The sequence below is a fragment of the Opisthocomus hoazin genome, chromosome 3 (assembly GCF_030867145.1).
Source record: "Opisthocomus hoazin isolate bOpiHoa1 chromosome 3, bOpiHoa1.hap1, whole genome shotgun sequence".
NCBI classification, from domain to species: Eukaryota; Metazoa; Chordata; class Aves; order Opisthocomiformes; family Opisthocomidae; genus Opisthocomus; species Opisthocomus hoazin.
This window is the reverse complement of record NC_134416.1, coordinates 2,470,925-2,487,327: the sequence shown is the minus strand read 5'-3', so window position 1 is coordinate 2,487,327 and position 16,403 is coordinate 2,470,925. Positions and strand designations below refer to the sequence as shown.

Genomic DNA, 16,403 nt, shown 5'->3' with positions numbered 1-16,403 from the left:
TTGATTTTTTTTTTTTTTTTGATGGCCAGATTTCACCCACGTGTCCAGTGCCACCATCTTTCTTATCTCAGACAGGTCTTCCCTTCCAAGCTGCCTGCTGTTGAGTATGTCCATATTTGGGAATCTTTTCTCCTTCTTCTAACAAATCCCAGCTTTTTATAGCCTGATATACTGTCCATTCGCATCTTCATGTTAGCCATTTGTCGGTTAAACCACGGCACCTTTTTACGGGACTTCAGCTCCCTTGGGCGCAGGTGGTGACAAATACATCCATACTGCAAGTGTGGTCTTGTTGGTGCCTTGCACAATGACCTTAGTCCTGCACTGTCCTTACTGTCATGACAGCTTTCTTCGTGCTTCTTCAGGTGTCTGACACATACGCAGCCTGTCATCAACTGATACTCTCTTGTCTTTCATCTCTCCAGTCATTTACAGGTGACCTCCTAGTTTACCATATAACTTATTTATTACAGTACATGATCTTATTAATATATGACTTGCATCCAAGCCACTTGACTGTTTATGATGTCCTGATCCTTGTCGGCACAGCTGATGCATCCCTAATTCATATCATCAGTAAATTTCATTAACTCCTTCCCATTTAACTCCTGTCAAGGTCTTTACAGAAAATGTTAAACAAGAGTACTCCTAGACCTCATATCCCTCTCCCAACACTCTAAAAAACTTTCAACCTTTCCACTTCCAATCCTTTAAAAAGTTCTTGCGCAGTTTATATTGACTTATATTCCTGTCTACACTATCTTAATAATTTTTTCTGTGTTCTATTGATTTATTACTCTGATGAACTCTTGAAAATCACACTTTATTAATGTGAAATCAAGGCAGGTCACCATTTTGGTTTTTAACCCTTTTCATATTTTTCATTATTCTCTCCTTCAAAAATTGTTCTTGATCCTGGCATGCTATCAAGGTCAGACAAATAAGACTTTTACCCCTACTTTCTTTACGTTAGGTGGTAAATTCTGACACATGGTACTGTCTTGAACTTGATCAATTTATGAGCAATATTTGGAAGTAGACATAGACCTGTTGTTCTGTATGCCAGTTCTCTGAGCGTTCCATGATGGAAAACATTCTGTCCTGCTTTGCCCCAGCTTGAATACATTGAACTTTTTTATTCTATCTCAGTTCTCGTTATTTCTATTTCTGGACGTCTGTCTCCATTCTGTCTTTACCCCTGAAGACAAAAGCACTTTCTATACTGAATAAGTAAGTGGTTTAATTTAATATTCAGTTTTCATCTATCACATCTTCACTACTTTCTTCTCCCAGTGTAAGGGCTGAAGAATTTCGGCATTTAATGTCCTTCCTGAGGTCTAAGTCATTTTGACTATTGAAAATTCTTAATTTATGTATTGCTTAAACTCTGTCATGTAATTTTGTCTGCTGCTTGGTTTTTCTTTCCATTCTTTTAGGTTTCTCTGTCATCCCAAGTATAATCTTTAACACAGTTATTTACCTATTTCCAGCCACAATTATTCTTCTGTAGATGTTTTTTCTCTACTTTTCCTCTTTGTTACGGAAACAAATTCCAGACAGGCTTCGGAGTCTTTGATTTTAGGGAACCACAAGCTTCTTGCCTTGCATCCACATCCTTGAACTCACATTTCAGTCACTGTTTCTCTAGTCACCATATATCATTGTTTGTCTTTGGTACCTGTTTAGCTTAAGCTGAATCAATCCAACACACAGCTGGATCAGGGGAGAATATTTTTCCTAGTGTGTTAGACTCCTTAGACCAACCATCAGACTATGTAATCTCAAAAAAAGGTCTCTGAAAGGAGAGGAGATATGGGGGGGGGGGGGGGGGGGGAAGAGACAACTGCTCTGTTTTGTAGGTGGCTAAATGGAGCTGAAGTCAGATCAAAATTAATCCAAACAGCTAAACTCCGGGCAGGCAGCTGAGCTCTGGAAACATGTGGGATGCCCAGAAGAAACCCACCTGGGAAAGGCAAAGGGAGAGAACATTGGCTGTGGTCATTTCTGTAGGACACGTGGATGAATGAGGAAAGAACTTGGTCCAACTGGGAAGGTTTGACACAGTTCTGTATGGAGACAGCATTTCTTTCTTCAGTTTGAGTGAGAATGTCCTCTCATTTGAGACACTGACCCAAAAGCAGGGATGGCAAAAAAGAGATTCATGACAAAGACCTATTTGGGAAACATTGTCGTCTTCACATGTCTTTTGCAGGCATGTACCAAAGCTATGCACTCTTCATGAAGCATGAGGAGAGGTTGAAGAATATTAATTATTCAGAGGACTGGACACCCTGCATCAGAGCCATTCTCATTCTACTTCTTCAGGAGCATCCCTAGCCTTATTCATGACCAAGTGGGCGGATTTTTAATGGTTGATCCTTTACTATTAAAATCACAACATTTTTATTATGCTACATGTATATGCTAAGTTTGCTACGTGCCAGGGTGTGAAGTGTGGGTAGCCCATGAGTTGGTTTTAATTGCTCACTGTTCTTGGCAAAGCAGTCTTTTTGATGTCCCATCCAACCTATTCTGCAATCACATTCAGTCACTGTTATTCATGCAGCAGTAGCTTCAAAATGCCCCTGAATTTTTGTCTTTAGCAACTCTTTTTTTCTTGCAAACTAGCCATGGAAGTAGCCTCATCAGAAAAACATCCAACAGATATCCAACAGGATTATAGACAATCTTCCATTCAGTTCAACTGAGCAACATTCTAAAGCTAGGCAAAAGCAAGACATATACTGGGAACATAGCTGGTCAGCCCTTCGGAGGAACCTTCACAGGCTTGAGAGATGGGCCTGTGTAAACCTCATGAAGTTCAGCAAGGCCATGTACAAGGTCCTGCACATGTGTCAGGGCAATCCCAAGCACAAATACAGGCTATGCGGAGAATGGATTGAAAGCAGACCTGAGGAGAAGGAGTTGGGGGTGCTGGCTGATGAGAAGCTCAACATGACCTGGAAGTGTGTACTCACAACCCAGAAGGCCAACCGTATCCTGAGCTGCATAAAAATAAGTATACCCAACAGGTTGAGGGAGGAGATTTTTCACCTCTGCTCTGCTCTGGTGCAGTGTAGAGTCCTGTGTCCAGCTCAGGAGCCCTCCATGCAGGAAAGACATGGACCTGTTGGAGCGGGGCCAGAGAAGGCCACGGAAATGGTCTGAGGGCTGGAACACCAGTTCTATGAGTAAAGGCTGAGAAAACTGCTGCTGCTCAGCCTGGAGAAGAGAAAGCTTCAGGGAAACTTAATGTCAGCCTTCCAGTACCTGAAGGGGGCCTACAAGAAAGCTGGAGAGCTACTTTTTGTAAGGGCATGCAGCGATAGGACAAGGGGTAATAGCTTTAAACTGAAAGAGGGTAGGCTTAGATGAGATACAAGAAAGAAATTCATTACTGTGAGGGTGGTAAGGCCCTGGACGAGGTTGCCCAGAGAAGTTGTGGATGCCCTCTCCCTGGAAGTATTCAAGGCCAGGTTGGATGCATCTCTGAGCAACGTGGTCTAGTGGAAAGTCTCCCTGTCCGTGGCAGGGGGTCAGGAACTAAATGATCTGTAAGGTCCCTTCCAACCCAAACCATTCTATGATTGTATACTTCTATAAGTCCCCAAATTAATGTCACACAAAAGAAAATGTGTTTGCTAACAGGTAAACCTTTCTAGTGGCTGGGAAAGTGAGGCACGATTTCCACACCTGTAGCCTACATAGAATCTTCCCCACTGGAGCCCAGACTAAGCCTTTTCCATCAGTCATTTACCTAGTACAGCTCCACCCCGACAGCAATGCTGAGACTGTAGATAAAAAGAGGCCAGTGAAATTTTTCCATCATCATAACATAAGCTGTTATTACTGCTTTACCTGCAAAATAATCTCATAGTTCCACAAATTAGAACCCTCATTTATGAGCTAACAATATTCATACCCAACCACATCCTCAGAGGCTGATCCACTCGCAAAATCTGAAGATGCTTTGAGGGCAGTGGCCTCCAAAACAACTCCAGTCCAACAGAATTATCTGAGCCATTGTAGTGTCCTGTCAACATCTGGAGTGTAATCTCAAAGACATCTAGAATGAGCTGCTCTTCCAAGACCTTCATCTCTATGTCCTTCTAAAACCCTTTCCTAGGAACTGATACCTGGATATGTTTTCCTCTTCCACTGGTCACTCAGCTCCATATCAGAGATAGTTCTGTTTTGTGGGGACATTCAACTTTTTACCTTCCAGGCCAGCAAACAATGGAATGGGACGCACCTGATAAAGTACACACATTTACTATGGAGAGGTCTCTGGGTGACCTAGCCCTCACCTTTGAAAGGTGCCTTTCAAAGCCAGTGAAGGGAAACAGGTAGTCCACAGGGTCATTCGTGTTTTTCTGAGGCTTTTGTCTAAAGCAGTTCTGGTGAACTGTACGTATGTCTGCCTGACTGCAAAAAGACAGACGTATGGTGATTCACCCGGAAAACATCTGTGTTATAGAAGGAGGACAGTACTTAACTCAGATGACTCCCACTCAGGATTTGATGTCTTGCTTCAATCTGTTTGTGACTGTGAAAATTTTCAAAGGTTATTGGCTTCCGCATTTTCTGTTAATTGATGGTCCCACAACTTTTGGCCCTGGCTGTATAGATCCCAATGATGGGGACTGACTTCTTTGTTATGTCTTTCCTTTTGTTGTGCTGGATACCCATGGAAATAAGCACCATAAGTTGTTCTCATTATTTACCAAGGCTTGGTATTTAGATTACCTCCTGGCAAGGCAGTTAGGTCTATATCTGATGACTGACATTGTTGCCAACACGGGACATGAAGCAGTAGCGTGAGGGACGGGCTTCCTGATTCAACTATCTGTCCCGCCAGTCAAGGGCACTACTGATGATATTGAAGTTGACAAAGTGACGTTAATCTCTTTGATGATGAGTTGCAAACTCAGTTCAGTCGATGGTTATGACAAAGGCAAGTGATATCTTAAGTTAATGTGGAGAACTCTGTTTCCTTTCTCCTGTTCTCTGCACATCCAAAGCCTAGCTGACAGAGAAAGAATCTCCCTGCTAAGGGGAGGGAGGTACCAGGCCCTGTAACTGACTGGTATTTGCATGTTGCCCACTCCTGCACTACTGCAGGAGGTTGCTCAGAGATTGACAGTGCCATCAGTGATCAAAGCATGGACCAAGATATTGCAGATTGCCAACCGACAGCAACCCCCATGAATATTCCCAGAACCCTTCAGCCTTGGCTCTAAATCATCCAGCTTTCAGATGGAAAATCACATGGTCACAAGATCCTCTCATGTGCTAGAGCATGAACTTACTGGTCATAATCAAAGGCTTTCACATAAGGTGAAATGAGAATGTCCTCTTTGGAAACATCCTTGGCCCATGCTATGATTCAGAGTGTGCCTGGCCATTTCCTGGGACAGATGCAGTGGGTTCAGGCCATAATAGGGCCAGGGACCATGCCAACTGCTACACATCCTAGGCTGTCCTCAAGTTCATGGTAGGACTGATACAGCTTAAAAGACCCATGTAATGCCTAACTTGTGGATATCCATCCCTCTGAGGTGCAGTCCAGAACCAAATGTTGGACATTTTGCATGTCTTCTGCCAGTATTTGGGGGACCTATGTTCCCAGGGCTGCCCAAACACAGCTGGCAAGGTGATGTTTGAAAGGATTATCCTCAACCCCACGGCTAGAAGAAGAGGAACCTGCAGATGTGAGTCCATGTCCCTGGATTCCCCTTTTTTGTTTCAGAGCACTGAACAGAGCTCACTTCATTTTCTAAAAACACTGTGGGTGTGGAGGATTTCCCCCCATCTGCAGAAGTACACCTGCTTTTCAGTCTAGAGATTAGTGTGTTTAAGTCAGAATTTGGGAGATGTGAATACGATTTCCTTCTCTACTTGGAGAGGTTCAATTTGCCATCTCACATCTCCGGATAGGATCTGCAAACCACCAAAATGAAGCATAGGCATGGGAGGAAAGGAGTAAGAGCTCTTTTCAGATTAACAGAGTCAGCACTGGGACTCTGAATTTCTCTTTGATACTTCCCTGTGTGAAGACACATGTTTTTTGTATCAAACATCCCCTGAAAGACCTAAAGAGGTCCTAGGGGAAGGGTGCTCAGGAAGTCATGCTTGTACTTTCACCCTTTTCCATCCCATGAAACCTGCATTCTCTTCTGCCCAGTAGCAGAGTTTCATCAGGAGGGTGGAGAGAAACTCCACCCAAAGAAGTCTACAGTCTTGTTATTAGTGCACACCTGTGAGAGGTGGGAGCTTCGATTAGCTGAACACATCATCAAGCATCACTGAAGCCATGGTCAGGGAGAGCATGGTTTCCCACTACTGAGTCATAGACAAAGAGGATAGAGCCCACAGACACCACTATCATAATAATCCCCAGCAAACATCTACCCTTTCTGAATTGCAGGAGCTGAAGTCAAGTTGGTTCACTATGCTGATCAGTAGTCTCTGTTTTCCTACACTGCAGCCATCACCGTGATATGTGGAAACCTGATAGCAGACTCTGTCCTGTGAAGCACCTCCAAAGACACTGACATCAGGTAAACTGATGCCATGGCTACAATGCCACGGCTACAGTTTCAAACACAGTTATTTCATTCTGACCTGATGACAGAAGGATCCATTCTGCGAATATCTAGGACTGAACTGGCTGTTGCTGCAGGAAAACATTTAGTTCTGGCTTGGGCAATGCAGGAGAGAAGGTGGTAAAACAGAGGTGGTTCAGCAAAGCACCGTGGGAAGGATTACAGAACCACAGAATCACAGAATGGTGGGGGTTGGAAGGGGCCTCTGTGGGTCGTCTAGTCCAACTCCCCTGACGAAGCAGGGTCACCTAGAGCAGGTTGCACAGGACCTTGTCCAAGCAGGTCGTGAATATCTCCAGAGAAGGAGACTCCACAGCCTCCCTGGGCAGCCTGTTCCAGTGCTCCGTCACCCTCAGAGGGAAGAAGTTCTTCCTCATGTTCAGACGGAACTTCCTCTGCCTCAGTTTGTGCCCATTGCCCCTTGTCCTGTCACTGGGCACCACTGGAAAGAGTTTGGCCCCATTCTCCTGACACCCACCCTGGAGGACAGACCTTCCAGAGAAGGAGCCAAAAAGCCCACCAAATTCTATCAAAGGGATATCCTAGACAAAATGCATCTCCATCAGGGAGAGGAAAACTGCAACAGCGAGCATTAAGTTTAGTAGAGGGGTGTAACAAGAGCCGCTGGCTGTAGAAGCTGTATAAAACAGGGCAGAAATATTTTACATGGGTTGTTTTACACATGGCTGATAACCAATTGCTGGAACAGCTTATCAAAGCTTGTTGCATGCTCCTTATCACAGGACATCTATACAAAATCTCGTTCCTTTTTCGTTCAAACAAGATTTAACTATAACGGAAACTAGATTGGATAGTTATAAAGCACATCACCTTCATGTCTATCAACATTGAATTTGCATCATCTGCCTTTCCTTGCATATATGATAAGCAGAGAGACATTGCATCTACCTAGATTACCTTATTGATAAGAACAGTCTCACAGGGACCGTCTGGTAGTGGTTTTGGATTGATGCCACTGAAATTTCAGAGAGGTTTATGGCATAGAAGCCTTTCTCCCTACACACCATGCCTCATTTATATTCTCAGATCTTCAGACCTGAAATGACATTTCAACTGGAGTCTCTTATGGCTCCTGTCAGTCAGGGTTCAAAACCTTGCTCAGGGTTTATTCCACCACTGACAAAGACAGATGGGAAGTTAGGTCCTCCTGAGTCCTACGAGCTGTCTAAGGCTGTCCTAACTGCTGTATCAAATCACTGCTTTCACATATTTGTCAAGCTCCACCTCAAAGCAGGTGGGAATTCTACCCTGCCTCTGCTTTTAGAAGGGACCAATTTTTTTCCTAGTGTTTAAGACCCTACCTCTGATTGCCAGTCTGATATAGCTCATGCTAGTCTAAAATCAGCTCTAGTCCTGTGTGACATTTTATCTTAAGGAGCTTTTATTTCTGTAGCTTTGTTTTTGATGCTTTCAATGTATTTCTCAGGAAAAATCGTATCTCCAGTCAGCCCCTGTTCTGTCAAACTAAAAGGGGCCAGTGTTTTCAAACATTGTCTTTTGGGGTTGATTCTGTTCTCCCAGTCTGCCCATTAGATTCCATCTGCATTTTTTTTTCCATCAGGTCCCCATTTTTTCTTGACAGGGGCAACAAAATTCCAGGTGAGGAGCCACCAGGGCTTCAAGCCAGGGTGCTAGCACTTCCCTAATCACGCTGCTATCAGCCTTCCTTACACCCCAACACACAACCTGTGTTTACTTGTGTTTGGTTTTGTTTCTGTTTTCAGGGCTTTATCTCACCGGAGGCTCCTTGTTATCTTTAGATTAACTAATACCTGTTGGTCTTCCCTTTCCTCCTTATTTTTACTGGCATGCTCCCAGCTTCTCAGTCGCTGAAGTCTGGCGCTCCTGCACGCTCAGCCACTCTGCAGGAGCTTTAACAACCCCAGCTCTGGTGGTTCCCCAACACTGTCTTACAGCCAGATCTCAAATCTTTTCAAGCCATTAGACAGAGTTAAGTGGCTTTTCACTGGTCGGAGGCAAAAAATCCTGCTGTGTTGATGCACACCATGTCCACACACCACAGTGATGGACAGCCTCCCTCAAGCTGGACAGACTCATTTTGTTTCCTATTTATGTCACCATTCCTTCAACCACAGTGATTTATTCCAAGGCTTTCTCAGGATGCAGTGCCTCTCAAGCATGGGCAGACCATTACAACATGCCTGTGCGGACTGCAGGCTACACACAGTTTGTCTTTTAACATCGTGAATGTCGGAATGCCAGCCCTGCTGTGCTTACCTATTGAGGCGTAACCACCTTAAATGCTTAAAGCACTGGCTCTTTTCCAGTTTCATGGCTGTTAATTAAGATATTGCTCAAATGTGCCTTGAACTGCCCAGTTACAGGAAAGGATCTGGATGTAACCAGGTCTGGTAGCTTCCACAGAAGAGTCTCTCCTATGTACTCATGGAGGTATGTTTGTGCTGTTTTTCTTTATGTACTTGGTCTCTGACAGCACAGCAAGATAAAATAAAGATAAATGATGGCTTTCACTCTCACAGCTAAGCAAGCGTCTTTCTCTCCCTTTCCCACAGCACAGTACTGATCCTGCTGCCCCAGGTCGGTCAGCTTTGTGTCATCTGTGACCATGGAAATTTTCATTAGCAATGCTTCTCAAGTTACTGAGAACCCTTTGGGGAGAACTACTTTCCCAGAAAAGCCCCATTCTCAAACTGGGAAAATGATAGGCTGCTCGGAATGGTAGCAATGCCCACGTGCATCGCTGCAATGAGCCTGTGACAAGCAAAACCCAGTCATTAAATAAGCTTGTGCACTCACCTTGTCTCCATCTCTGAAGTCTCAGAATGCTTCACAGTGATTCACAAACTTTTCTTCTTCGGCTTATTCAGCTGTTTTATGGGAAATTGCATAATGCTGGGGTTTTCCACACTGAATCTCAACAAAAGCAACAAAAAATCTATCAATTTTTTCTGTGTAGTAGAAAATGCCATTGGCTCAGTCAATAGGGAGGAGCAAAGCATTTCTCCCTGACTGCAAGCTTTTTAAGCTCTTTGCACAAATATTGTGTGAGACGGAATACATATTATTATGTTTGAAAGGGTTGTCTTGAAATGCATAAAGTGAAATTTTCTATCAGGAAAGTACTGCAGTAGGAAAATGGCTCCATTTCTCCATATTGGCTTTATTCCTTCAGCTTCAGAATAAAATGTGGTAAATAGTTGACAGCTTTACAAAAGAAGGCACAGCTCCCTGCTCTGCCAGCATGAGCCAGGACTTAAAACAAAATGATATATCCAAATCCCAGACTCAGACACACCATCTCCCATGCTCACCTTCACTGGCCCTTCAGTGACTCCCATGCCCAGCAGCTCAGCACCAGGGCTCATTTAATGACTAAGCCCTTGAAACCCGTAAACCAGGCTTGCTTTTGCACTGGATTTGGGAAAATAGATATGACTTGGGCAAATCCAGCCACGCTAGTTTCCCACCTGCCAGCCTGAAGAGCGGTAGGCATGAAAACATGGCACAAGCTTTGGTGAGGCTGAGCCAAGGTGCGTGGATAACCAGCCTGCTGCCACTTGTATCTTGGTTGTTGTTGCCCAGTGCCACACGCATGACACAATCCAGCTCTTGGCTCACGGAGCCAGACTTGAAGAAACAAACATACTTTGTCACATTCCCCATTCCAAGCACTGGAGAGGGGCCACCCCTTGCAGTGCAAGCTGTGTTTTTCCTTTTCCAAGGGACCAGCTCCAGGACATAAACCTGAAGAAGAGATGACGTATGGCAGGAGTCTGCTCATTGTGGTGATGTCACCTCCTTGGGGAACTCGTTCCTCTACAAATCCCAGTACAGACTGGAGCTGAGCTCTCCCCTGATCACCTCCAGGGAATCCACCCACAGGATCACCAGGAGGTGGAGGGTGGGAAAACATATAAAGCTCCCTGGGAGCAGCTCTCCTTTACTGTCCTGGCTGCACAGATCTTCTCTCAGCATGAAGACACTCCTGATTGGGCTTCTGCTTGGCCTGGCATACGTAGAGTTAGGTAAGACTGCTTCATTCCCAGCACCCCAGGGACACCCTAGGAAATGCCTGGGAGGGAAGGGGAAATGTATCAGTTCAGAAAGAGCTGGTAATCCCCAGGTATTTAAGAGGGTCAATGGAGAGGGTGAACAGGGAGAGAGGATATGCATTCTTGGTGGGGAAAGCCATCACAACTAATGGAAAGCAGTGCATATCTTTCGTATCCATAGGTGGTTGCCTGTCACCTGTCCCTTCTCACACCACACCCTGGGATGGAGGGGACTGACATGCTACTTTAAAAGACTAAGATGTAAATGACAGCCACATGGCACAGGGCAGTACAAGCGTGGGCAAGGACTGAACCAACAGCCTCTGCTTAAGCTGCCAACCTGTCCCCTCTGGGATGGGATAGGGTACGTTCATCTTGAGTTCCTGCCACCCCTAAAACCTGGCTTCTGGAAGCTCTGACAACCAGAGGGTAAGGCTTCAGTATAGATATGGGCAAGGATTTGAAAAATTACTCCAAGGTTTTTGGAAATGTTCGTTAAACCACCAGCTCCATCATTTTCACTAATTTCTAGAGATTAGGGTATAGGTGGAAGTGAGCAATTCTCTCCTGGGTCTCTTTAGTTTTGGTCTCTGATGAGTCTGGGTCTTGGGCAGGCTGGTAGCAGACTCTGGTCGTCGCTGTGTTCTTACTCCGTCTACTTGTGACCCACTGCAAATACATCTTTGGCCTGAAACAGAGTCATCCTTGGAGAAACACCAACCCAGTGGGTTTTAACCTATACCCCATGGGCCTCAGAGATCCTCTGGCTGCATTCATGGGTCTCTGAAAGATCTCAGAGGACAGGCAACCTGGGCAGGGGTCAAACACCTCCATCTGGAAGCATGGCTACACAGAGATCATTCAAAGGGCTGCAAGTGGAAGAAGGCTGAAAGGCATATACTTTGAAAGTCTTTATGTATGGAAGTGTGTTGGGTCTCTACATCAGGCTGTATTGCTTTTGTTAATCCCCCTACCCTCATTCCTCCTTCCACCTGTCTCTAAAGCAAACCCAACTGCTGGCTGAGGGACATACTTTGGGCAAAACCCACCACAGGGCTGAACCAGGACAGGTGCAGTTACTTCTGAACAGCTACTGCAATTTTTTTACATTTCATTACCTGATGGTTTCGGTTTCTTTCTTTCTTTCTTTCTTTCTTTCTTTCTTTCTTTCTTTCTTTCTTTCTTTCTTTCTTTCTTTCTTTCTTTCTTTCTTTCTTTCTTTCTTTCTTTCTTTCTTTCTTTCTTTCTTTCTTTCTTTCTTTCTTCCTTTCTTTCTTTCTTTCTCTCTTTCTTTCTTTCTTTCTTCCTTTCTTTCTTTCTCTCTTTCTTTCTTTCTTTCTTTCTTTCTCTCTTTCTTTCTTTCTTTCTTTCTTTCTCTCTCTCTTTCTTTCTTTCTTTCTTTCTTTCTGTCTCTCTTTCTCTCTCTCTTTCTCTCTTTCTCTCTTTCTCTTTCTTTCTCTTTCTCTCTTTCTCTCTTTCTCTCTTTCTCTCTTTCTCTCTCTCTTTCACTCTTTCTCTCTTTCTTTCTTTCTTTCTCTCTTTCTTTCTTTCTTTCTCTCTTTCTTTCTTTCTCTCTTTCTTTCTCTCTTTCTTTCTTTCTTTCTTTCTCTCTTTCTCTCTTTCTCTCTTTCCTGATATTTCACAAGTGACATATTAAGTGTTTCTTTTCCTCCTTCTGGGTCTAGATCTGTCCTGGATTTAATGTGGTTGCTGAGGACCTGACAGAGCAGATTTCCACCCACAGGTCTTGAAGAGCTTTATGGAAACAGAGAGGCATCCCTATGCTTTGCTCTATAGTTGAGATGGAGGCAGAAATGGGTTTTACAGGATAATCCAGAGGTAGGCAGCTGGTCTAGGCACAGCTCTTGCAGCGAGGAATACGTCTGTGACCATTCATCTTCCAGAGGTTTGATATCAAGGGGTAGAAGGTACTGTTGAACAGTGATAAACTGTGAATTGTTGGCCTCAGATCAGGATACCATACTGTCCTCTATGTTCAGTTCTTCTCTTCTGTCTGGTGCTTATGGTTTTGGGCTTTCCTCTTCCACTGCAACCTTCCTACAAAACCAGTGTCCTCCGAGTGCCCACCCAGAATCAGTGAAAGATAAGGGGGCTGACGATCTTCTGCCTTAAACCTGCTCTTAACTAGAAGTAACTGCCCCAGATTCCATGGCACTGCCCTGCTCAACCATGAAAATGGTGAGGTTTGGAAACCAGCTCAACCCAAAGGCTGTCAACCAGTTTCTCAGATGCTTTAAGCTACACTGCTCCATCCATATATTAGCCAGTCCTACACGTTCACAAACATCCATATGCTTGTCAGTTTGACAATGTTGTATTTTCTCTCTCAGTGGACGCTACTTCTTAAAATACAAAACAACCTCTCATGGGTCATTTGGTAGGGATCTACTGAGGTCCTCAGCTCAGGCAAACAGGGACGGCTCCACCACAACGGTTTACAAATGATATGGGCCACAAGAACACCACCACTGCATCAAAAAGCATCAAAAAGTCCTTCCTACCTCTGCAAAGAGGACAAAGAAAGTTTCTGCATCGTGTATCCTCTATTGCACAGCTGAATTTTCCAAAGGAGGTGCTAAGAGAAGTAGATGCCCTGAAAATTCATTCTACAGTCAGATGTTCAAACAACTGCCTTCAAAAATATTTATCCTTATCACAAAGTCCCAGAGGTTTCCCTTAACAGCATATGCTGCAGAACTATAATAAGAAAACATCGTCTCTCCGCAATTTTACCAACAGATGGCAGTGGACACATTTGGGTGGTTCTTCAGCTGCTGTGTTGGTAGAAGGCATGTGGAATAGAAAATATCAAACCAGGCTGGTTTCTGTCATCAAGGCACACCAGCACCACTCCAAAAATTATGCACATTCGGTATCTGCCAGCTGTGGACAGACAGGTCTCATGCCGAGACTTTTGAGCAACTGCTGTGATCAATGCTTGCATATGTAAAGGTGTCCCTGTGTCAGCAGACAGCCAGTAAGAGCTTTATAGCATCATCTCTTTTAAAAAGCAGCAGTAGCCCCTGATGAAATTGGTTTTTAGGCCACATTCAGCCTGTAGGATCTCTGATAGAGCTCTGAAATTTAAATACTGCTTTCAGTTATTAAGTTCTGCAGAAACCCCTCTAAACAAGCATGAAGGAACTGTCACTGTGGGTGGAGGAATGGGGGAACTGCCAGTCTTTCAGTTCTGGTGAATGCTGCTCGCAACAGAAGGAGCTATTTTGCTCTGTGTTACAGCATTTGTTACAGAGGATGCAAAGATCCTATCACCAAAGCTACTCAAGCAATAGATCCCTCTAGATCCTTGCCCTTTTTGGGCTGCTGAGCCCCCAAAGTAGTGATCACCCTCAGCTCCCACAGTACCACCTTTGTCCTTTGCTGCTGGGTTTAGTCTTTTCCCCCTGAAATACCCAAGCTTTGCCATTGCCTCCAGATGTGCTTAGTTTCCGAGAACATTGCATCTTTGTCAAGGCAGGATGAAGCTCTGACCATCACATAGTCCCCACCACAAAGCAAAGAAGCTGCAGACTTGCTGTCTGCCTCACTGCTGTGACCAATTCAAACCTGGTTCTGTTCCCCTCTGCAGCCCAGTCCTTAAGATGTTACACGTGCAAGGAACCAACAGACATCTCTAAGTGCAAAACACCCACCTTGTGCCCCCCAAAATCCATGGTGTGCACAACAACGCTGCACTCCGTAGACTCAGGTAAGTCTCATTGCTTGCTGTGAGTTCTTGCGGGGCGAGATCATAGAACCATAGAATGGATTGGGTTGGGAGGGATAGATCATCCAGTTCCAATCTCCCTGCCATGGGCAGGGACACCTTCCACTAGACCAGGGTGCTCAAAGCCCCATCCAACCTGGCCTTGAACACTTCCAGGGAGGGGACATTCACAACTTCTCTAGGCAACCTCTTCCAGTACCTCACAGTGAAGAACCTCTTCCTAATTTCTAATCTAAATCTACCCTTCTGTAGTTTAAAACCACTACCCCTGATGCTATCACTACCCTTCCTGATAAAGAATCACTCCCCATGTTTTCTGTAGGCCCACTTTAAGTACTGAATAGCTGCAATAAGGTCTCCCTGGAGCCTTCTCTTCTGCAGGCTGAACAGCCTCAACTCTCCCAGACTTTCCTTGCAGCAGAGGTGCTCCATCTCTCTGATCATTTTTGTGGCCTCCTCTGGACCCGCTCCAGCAGTTCCATGTCCTTCTTGTGCTGAGGACTCCAGAGCTGGACGCAGGACTCCAGGTGGGGTCTCACCAGAGCACAACAGAGGAGCAGATCACCTCCCTTGACCTGCTGGTTATGCTTCCCTCTCCCCCTTCCAGTTCCACCTTGGATTATCCTGTAGAGTCCAGGTGGAGTTATCCAACTTTAGAGTGGTAAGGAGAAATATCCACCAGATTCAGACCCTCATGGTGAAGTATACTGGACTCACTCTGCTTACTCTGTCTGTTTTGCCTTTCCTACCCCTACATCCTTACAGGCGCTGAACCTATAGATATCAGCAAGCACACTGCAGAAACCCAGGCACTCTCTCCTTGTTCTTAGATGCCTTCACCTAACATTAACTGTCTCATCAGTGATCATGTCTGTGTTACACCAGTGCTTCTTGGCACTGCAGCCTTCTGTGCAGAGCCTTTGCAGGAGCAACTCACCTGAACAAATTATACAGGGGGTTGTGTCCGTTATGCACAGTAGAATAAATTCAGAAAGAGCAGGAGGGAGAGAGAGAGTCAGCAAGGAGAATTGGTGGGTCTGTTCCTGCAAAGAGCAGTCTGTATTACAGGCACTCATGGGTTAAAGGTGCTCCTACACCTTGTTTGCCTTTATTTACCTATAAACACTTTACATTTAATTCCTTTCCTTTGCATATAGCCAGCATTTCTCAACGCCAGCTGTCTGCACCTTCCTTCACCATTTCTTTCTCTCTCTTCTCCCCTTCTCCAATCTGCCTGTTTCAGGTTACCCCTTTTTTGGGAACATCACCGTGACCAGAAGCTGTGAGGAGGAATGTCTCCCCTCTGGTGGGATAGGGGCGTCCAAACCCAAGTCGTGCTGCTACACTGACCTCTGCACCGATGACACCAAGAGCAGCAATGGAGTGGGAAGCAACTCTGCAGCACTGGGTCTGATGGCCATGGTTGTTGGCACGCTCCTCCAGTGCACTCTGTAGCATCGTAAGTGCCCATACTCCACCCAAAACATCTCCATTCCTCTCTCTGCCAAGCTGCCTAAGATGCCTGGGGAATAACCCTCTTCGCTGATGTGTGGCTTCACTCAACTTCAATGCTGTGAATTCAAGTGGATGCAAGCCAAGAGTTTGGGCAACTGGACCTAAACCCCTCAAATTTTAAGTTTCCAACTGCTAAGCAGATGTGTCTCACCTTCAGCTGCTTCTGATCCCCAGGACCAACATCTCCTGCTACAGCTTTCCTCTTTGGGGAGCAGGAGTGGATGAAGCTCTGCAGCTCTGCGCAGCAGGAGGGCCTGGGCAGCGTCATCAAGGCTGGTGCTCTAGGGTCACCCTCAGCAAGAGCAGGGGCTGTAGACACACTGGACATGGACGGTGTTTTTTTCACAGGTCTCTTCAAGCTCCTGCACAACCTTTATATATTATATGCCTGTGCACATCCCCAGAAAAATCCTGCAACCCTTCATTAGGAGCTTGGTTTATTTTCTTTCCCTTTTTGGCACCACCTCCTGAGTCAGAGCA

The 16,403-nt window shown here is 45.1% G+C and overlaps 1 protein-coding gene across 1 annotated transcript; it reads left to right on the top strand.

Moving 5' to 3' along the window:
• Positions 1-10,568: 10,568 nt before the first annotated feature.
• On the top strand, positions 10,569-16,120 carry LOC104331118 (ly6/PLAUR domain-containing protein 2). Its single transcript, XM_009936396.2, has 3 exons — positions 10,569-10,633; positions 14,271-14,390; positions 15,652-16,120. The coding sequence occupies exons 1-3, from the start codon at positions 10,582-10,584 to the stop codon at positions 15,861-15,863; spliced, it is 384 nt and encodes a 127-aa protein (XP_009934698.2). The 5' UTR covers positions 10,569-10,581; the 3' UTR covers positions 15,864-16,120.
• The last annotated feature ends 283 nt before the right edge of the window (positions 16,121-16,403 follow it).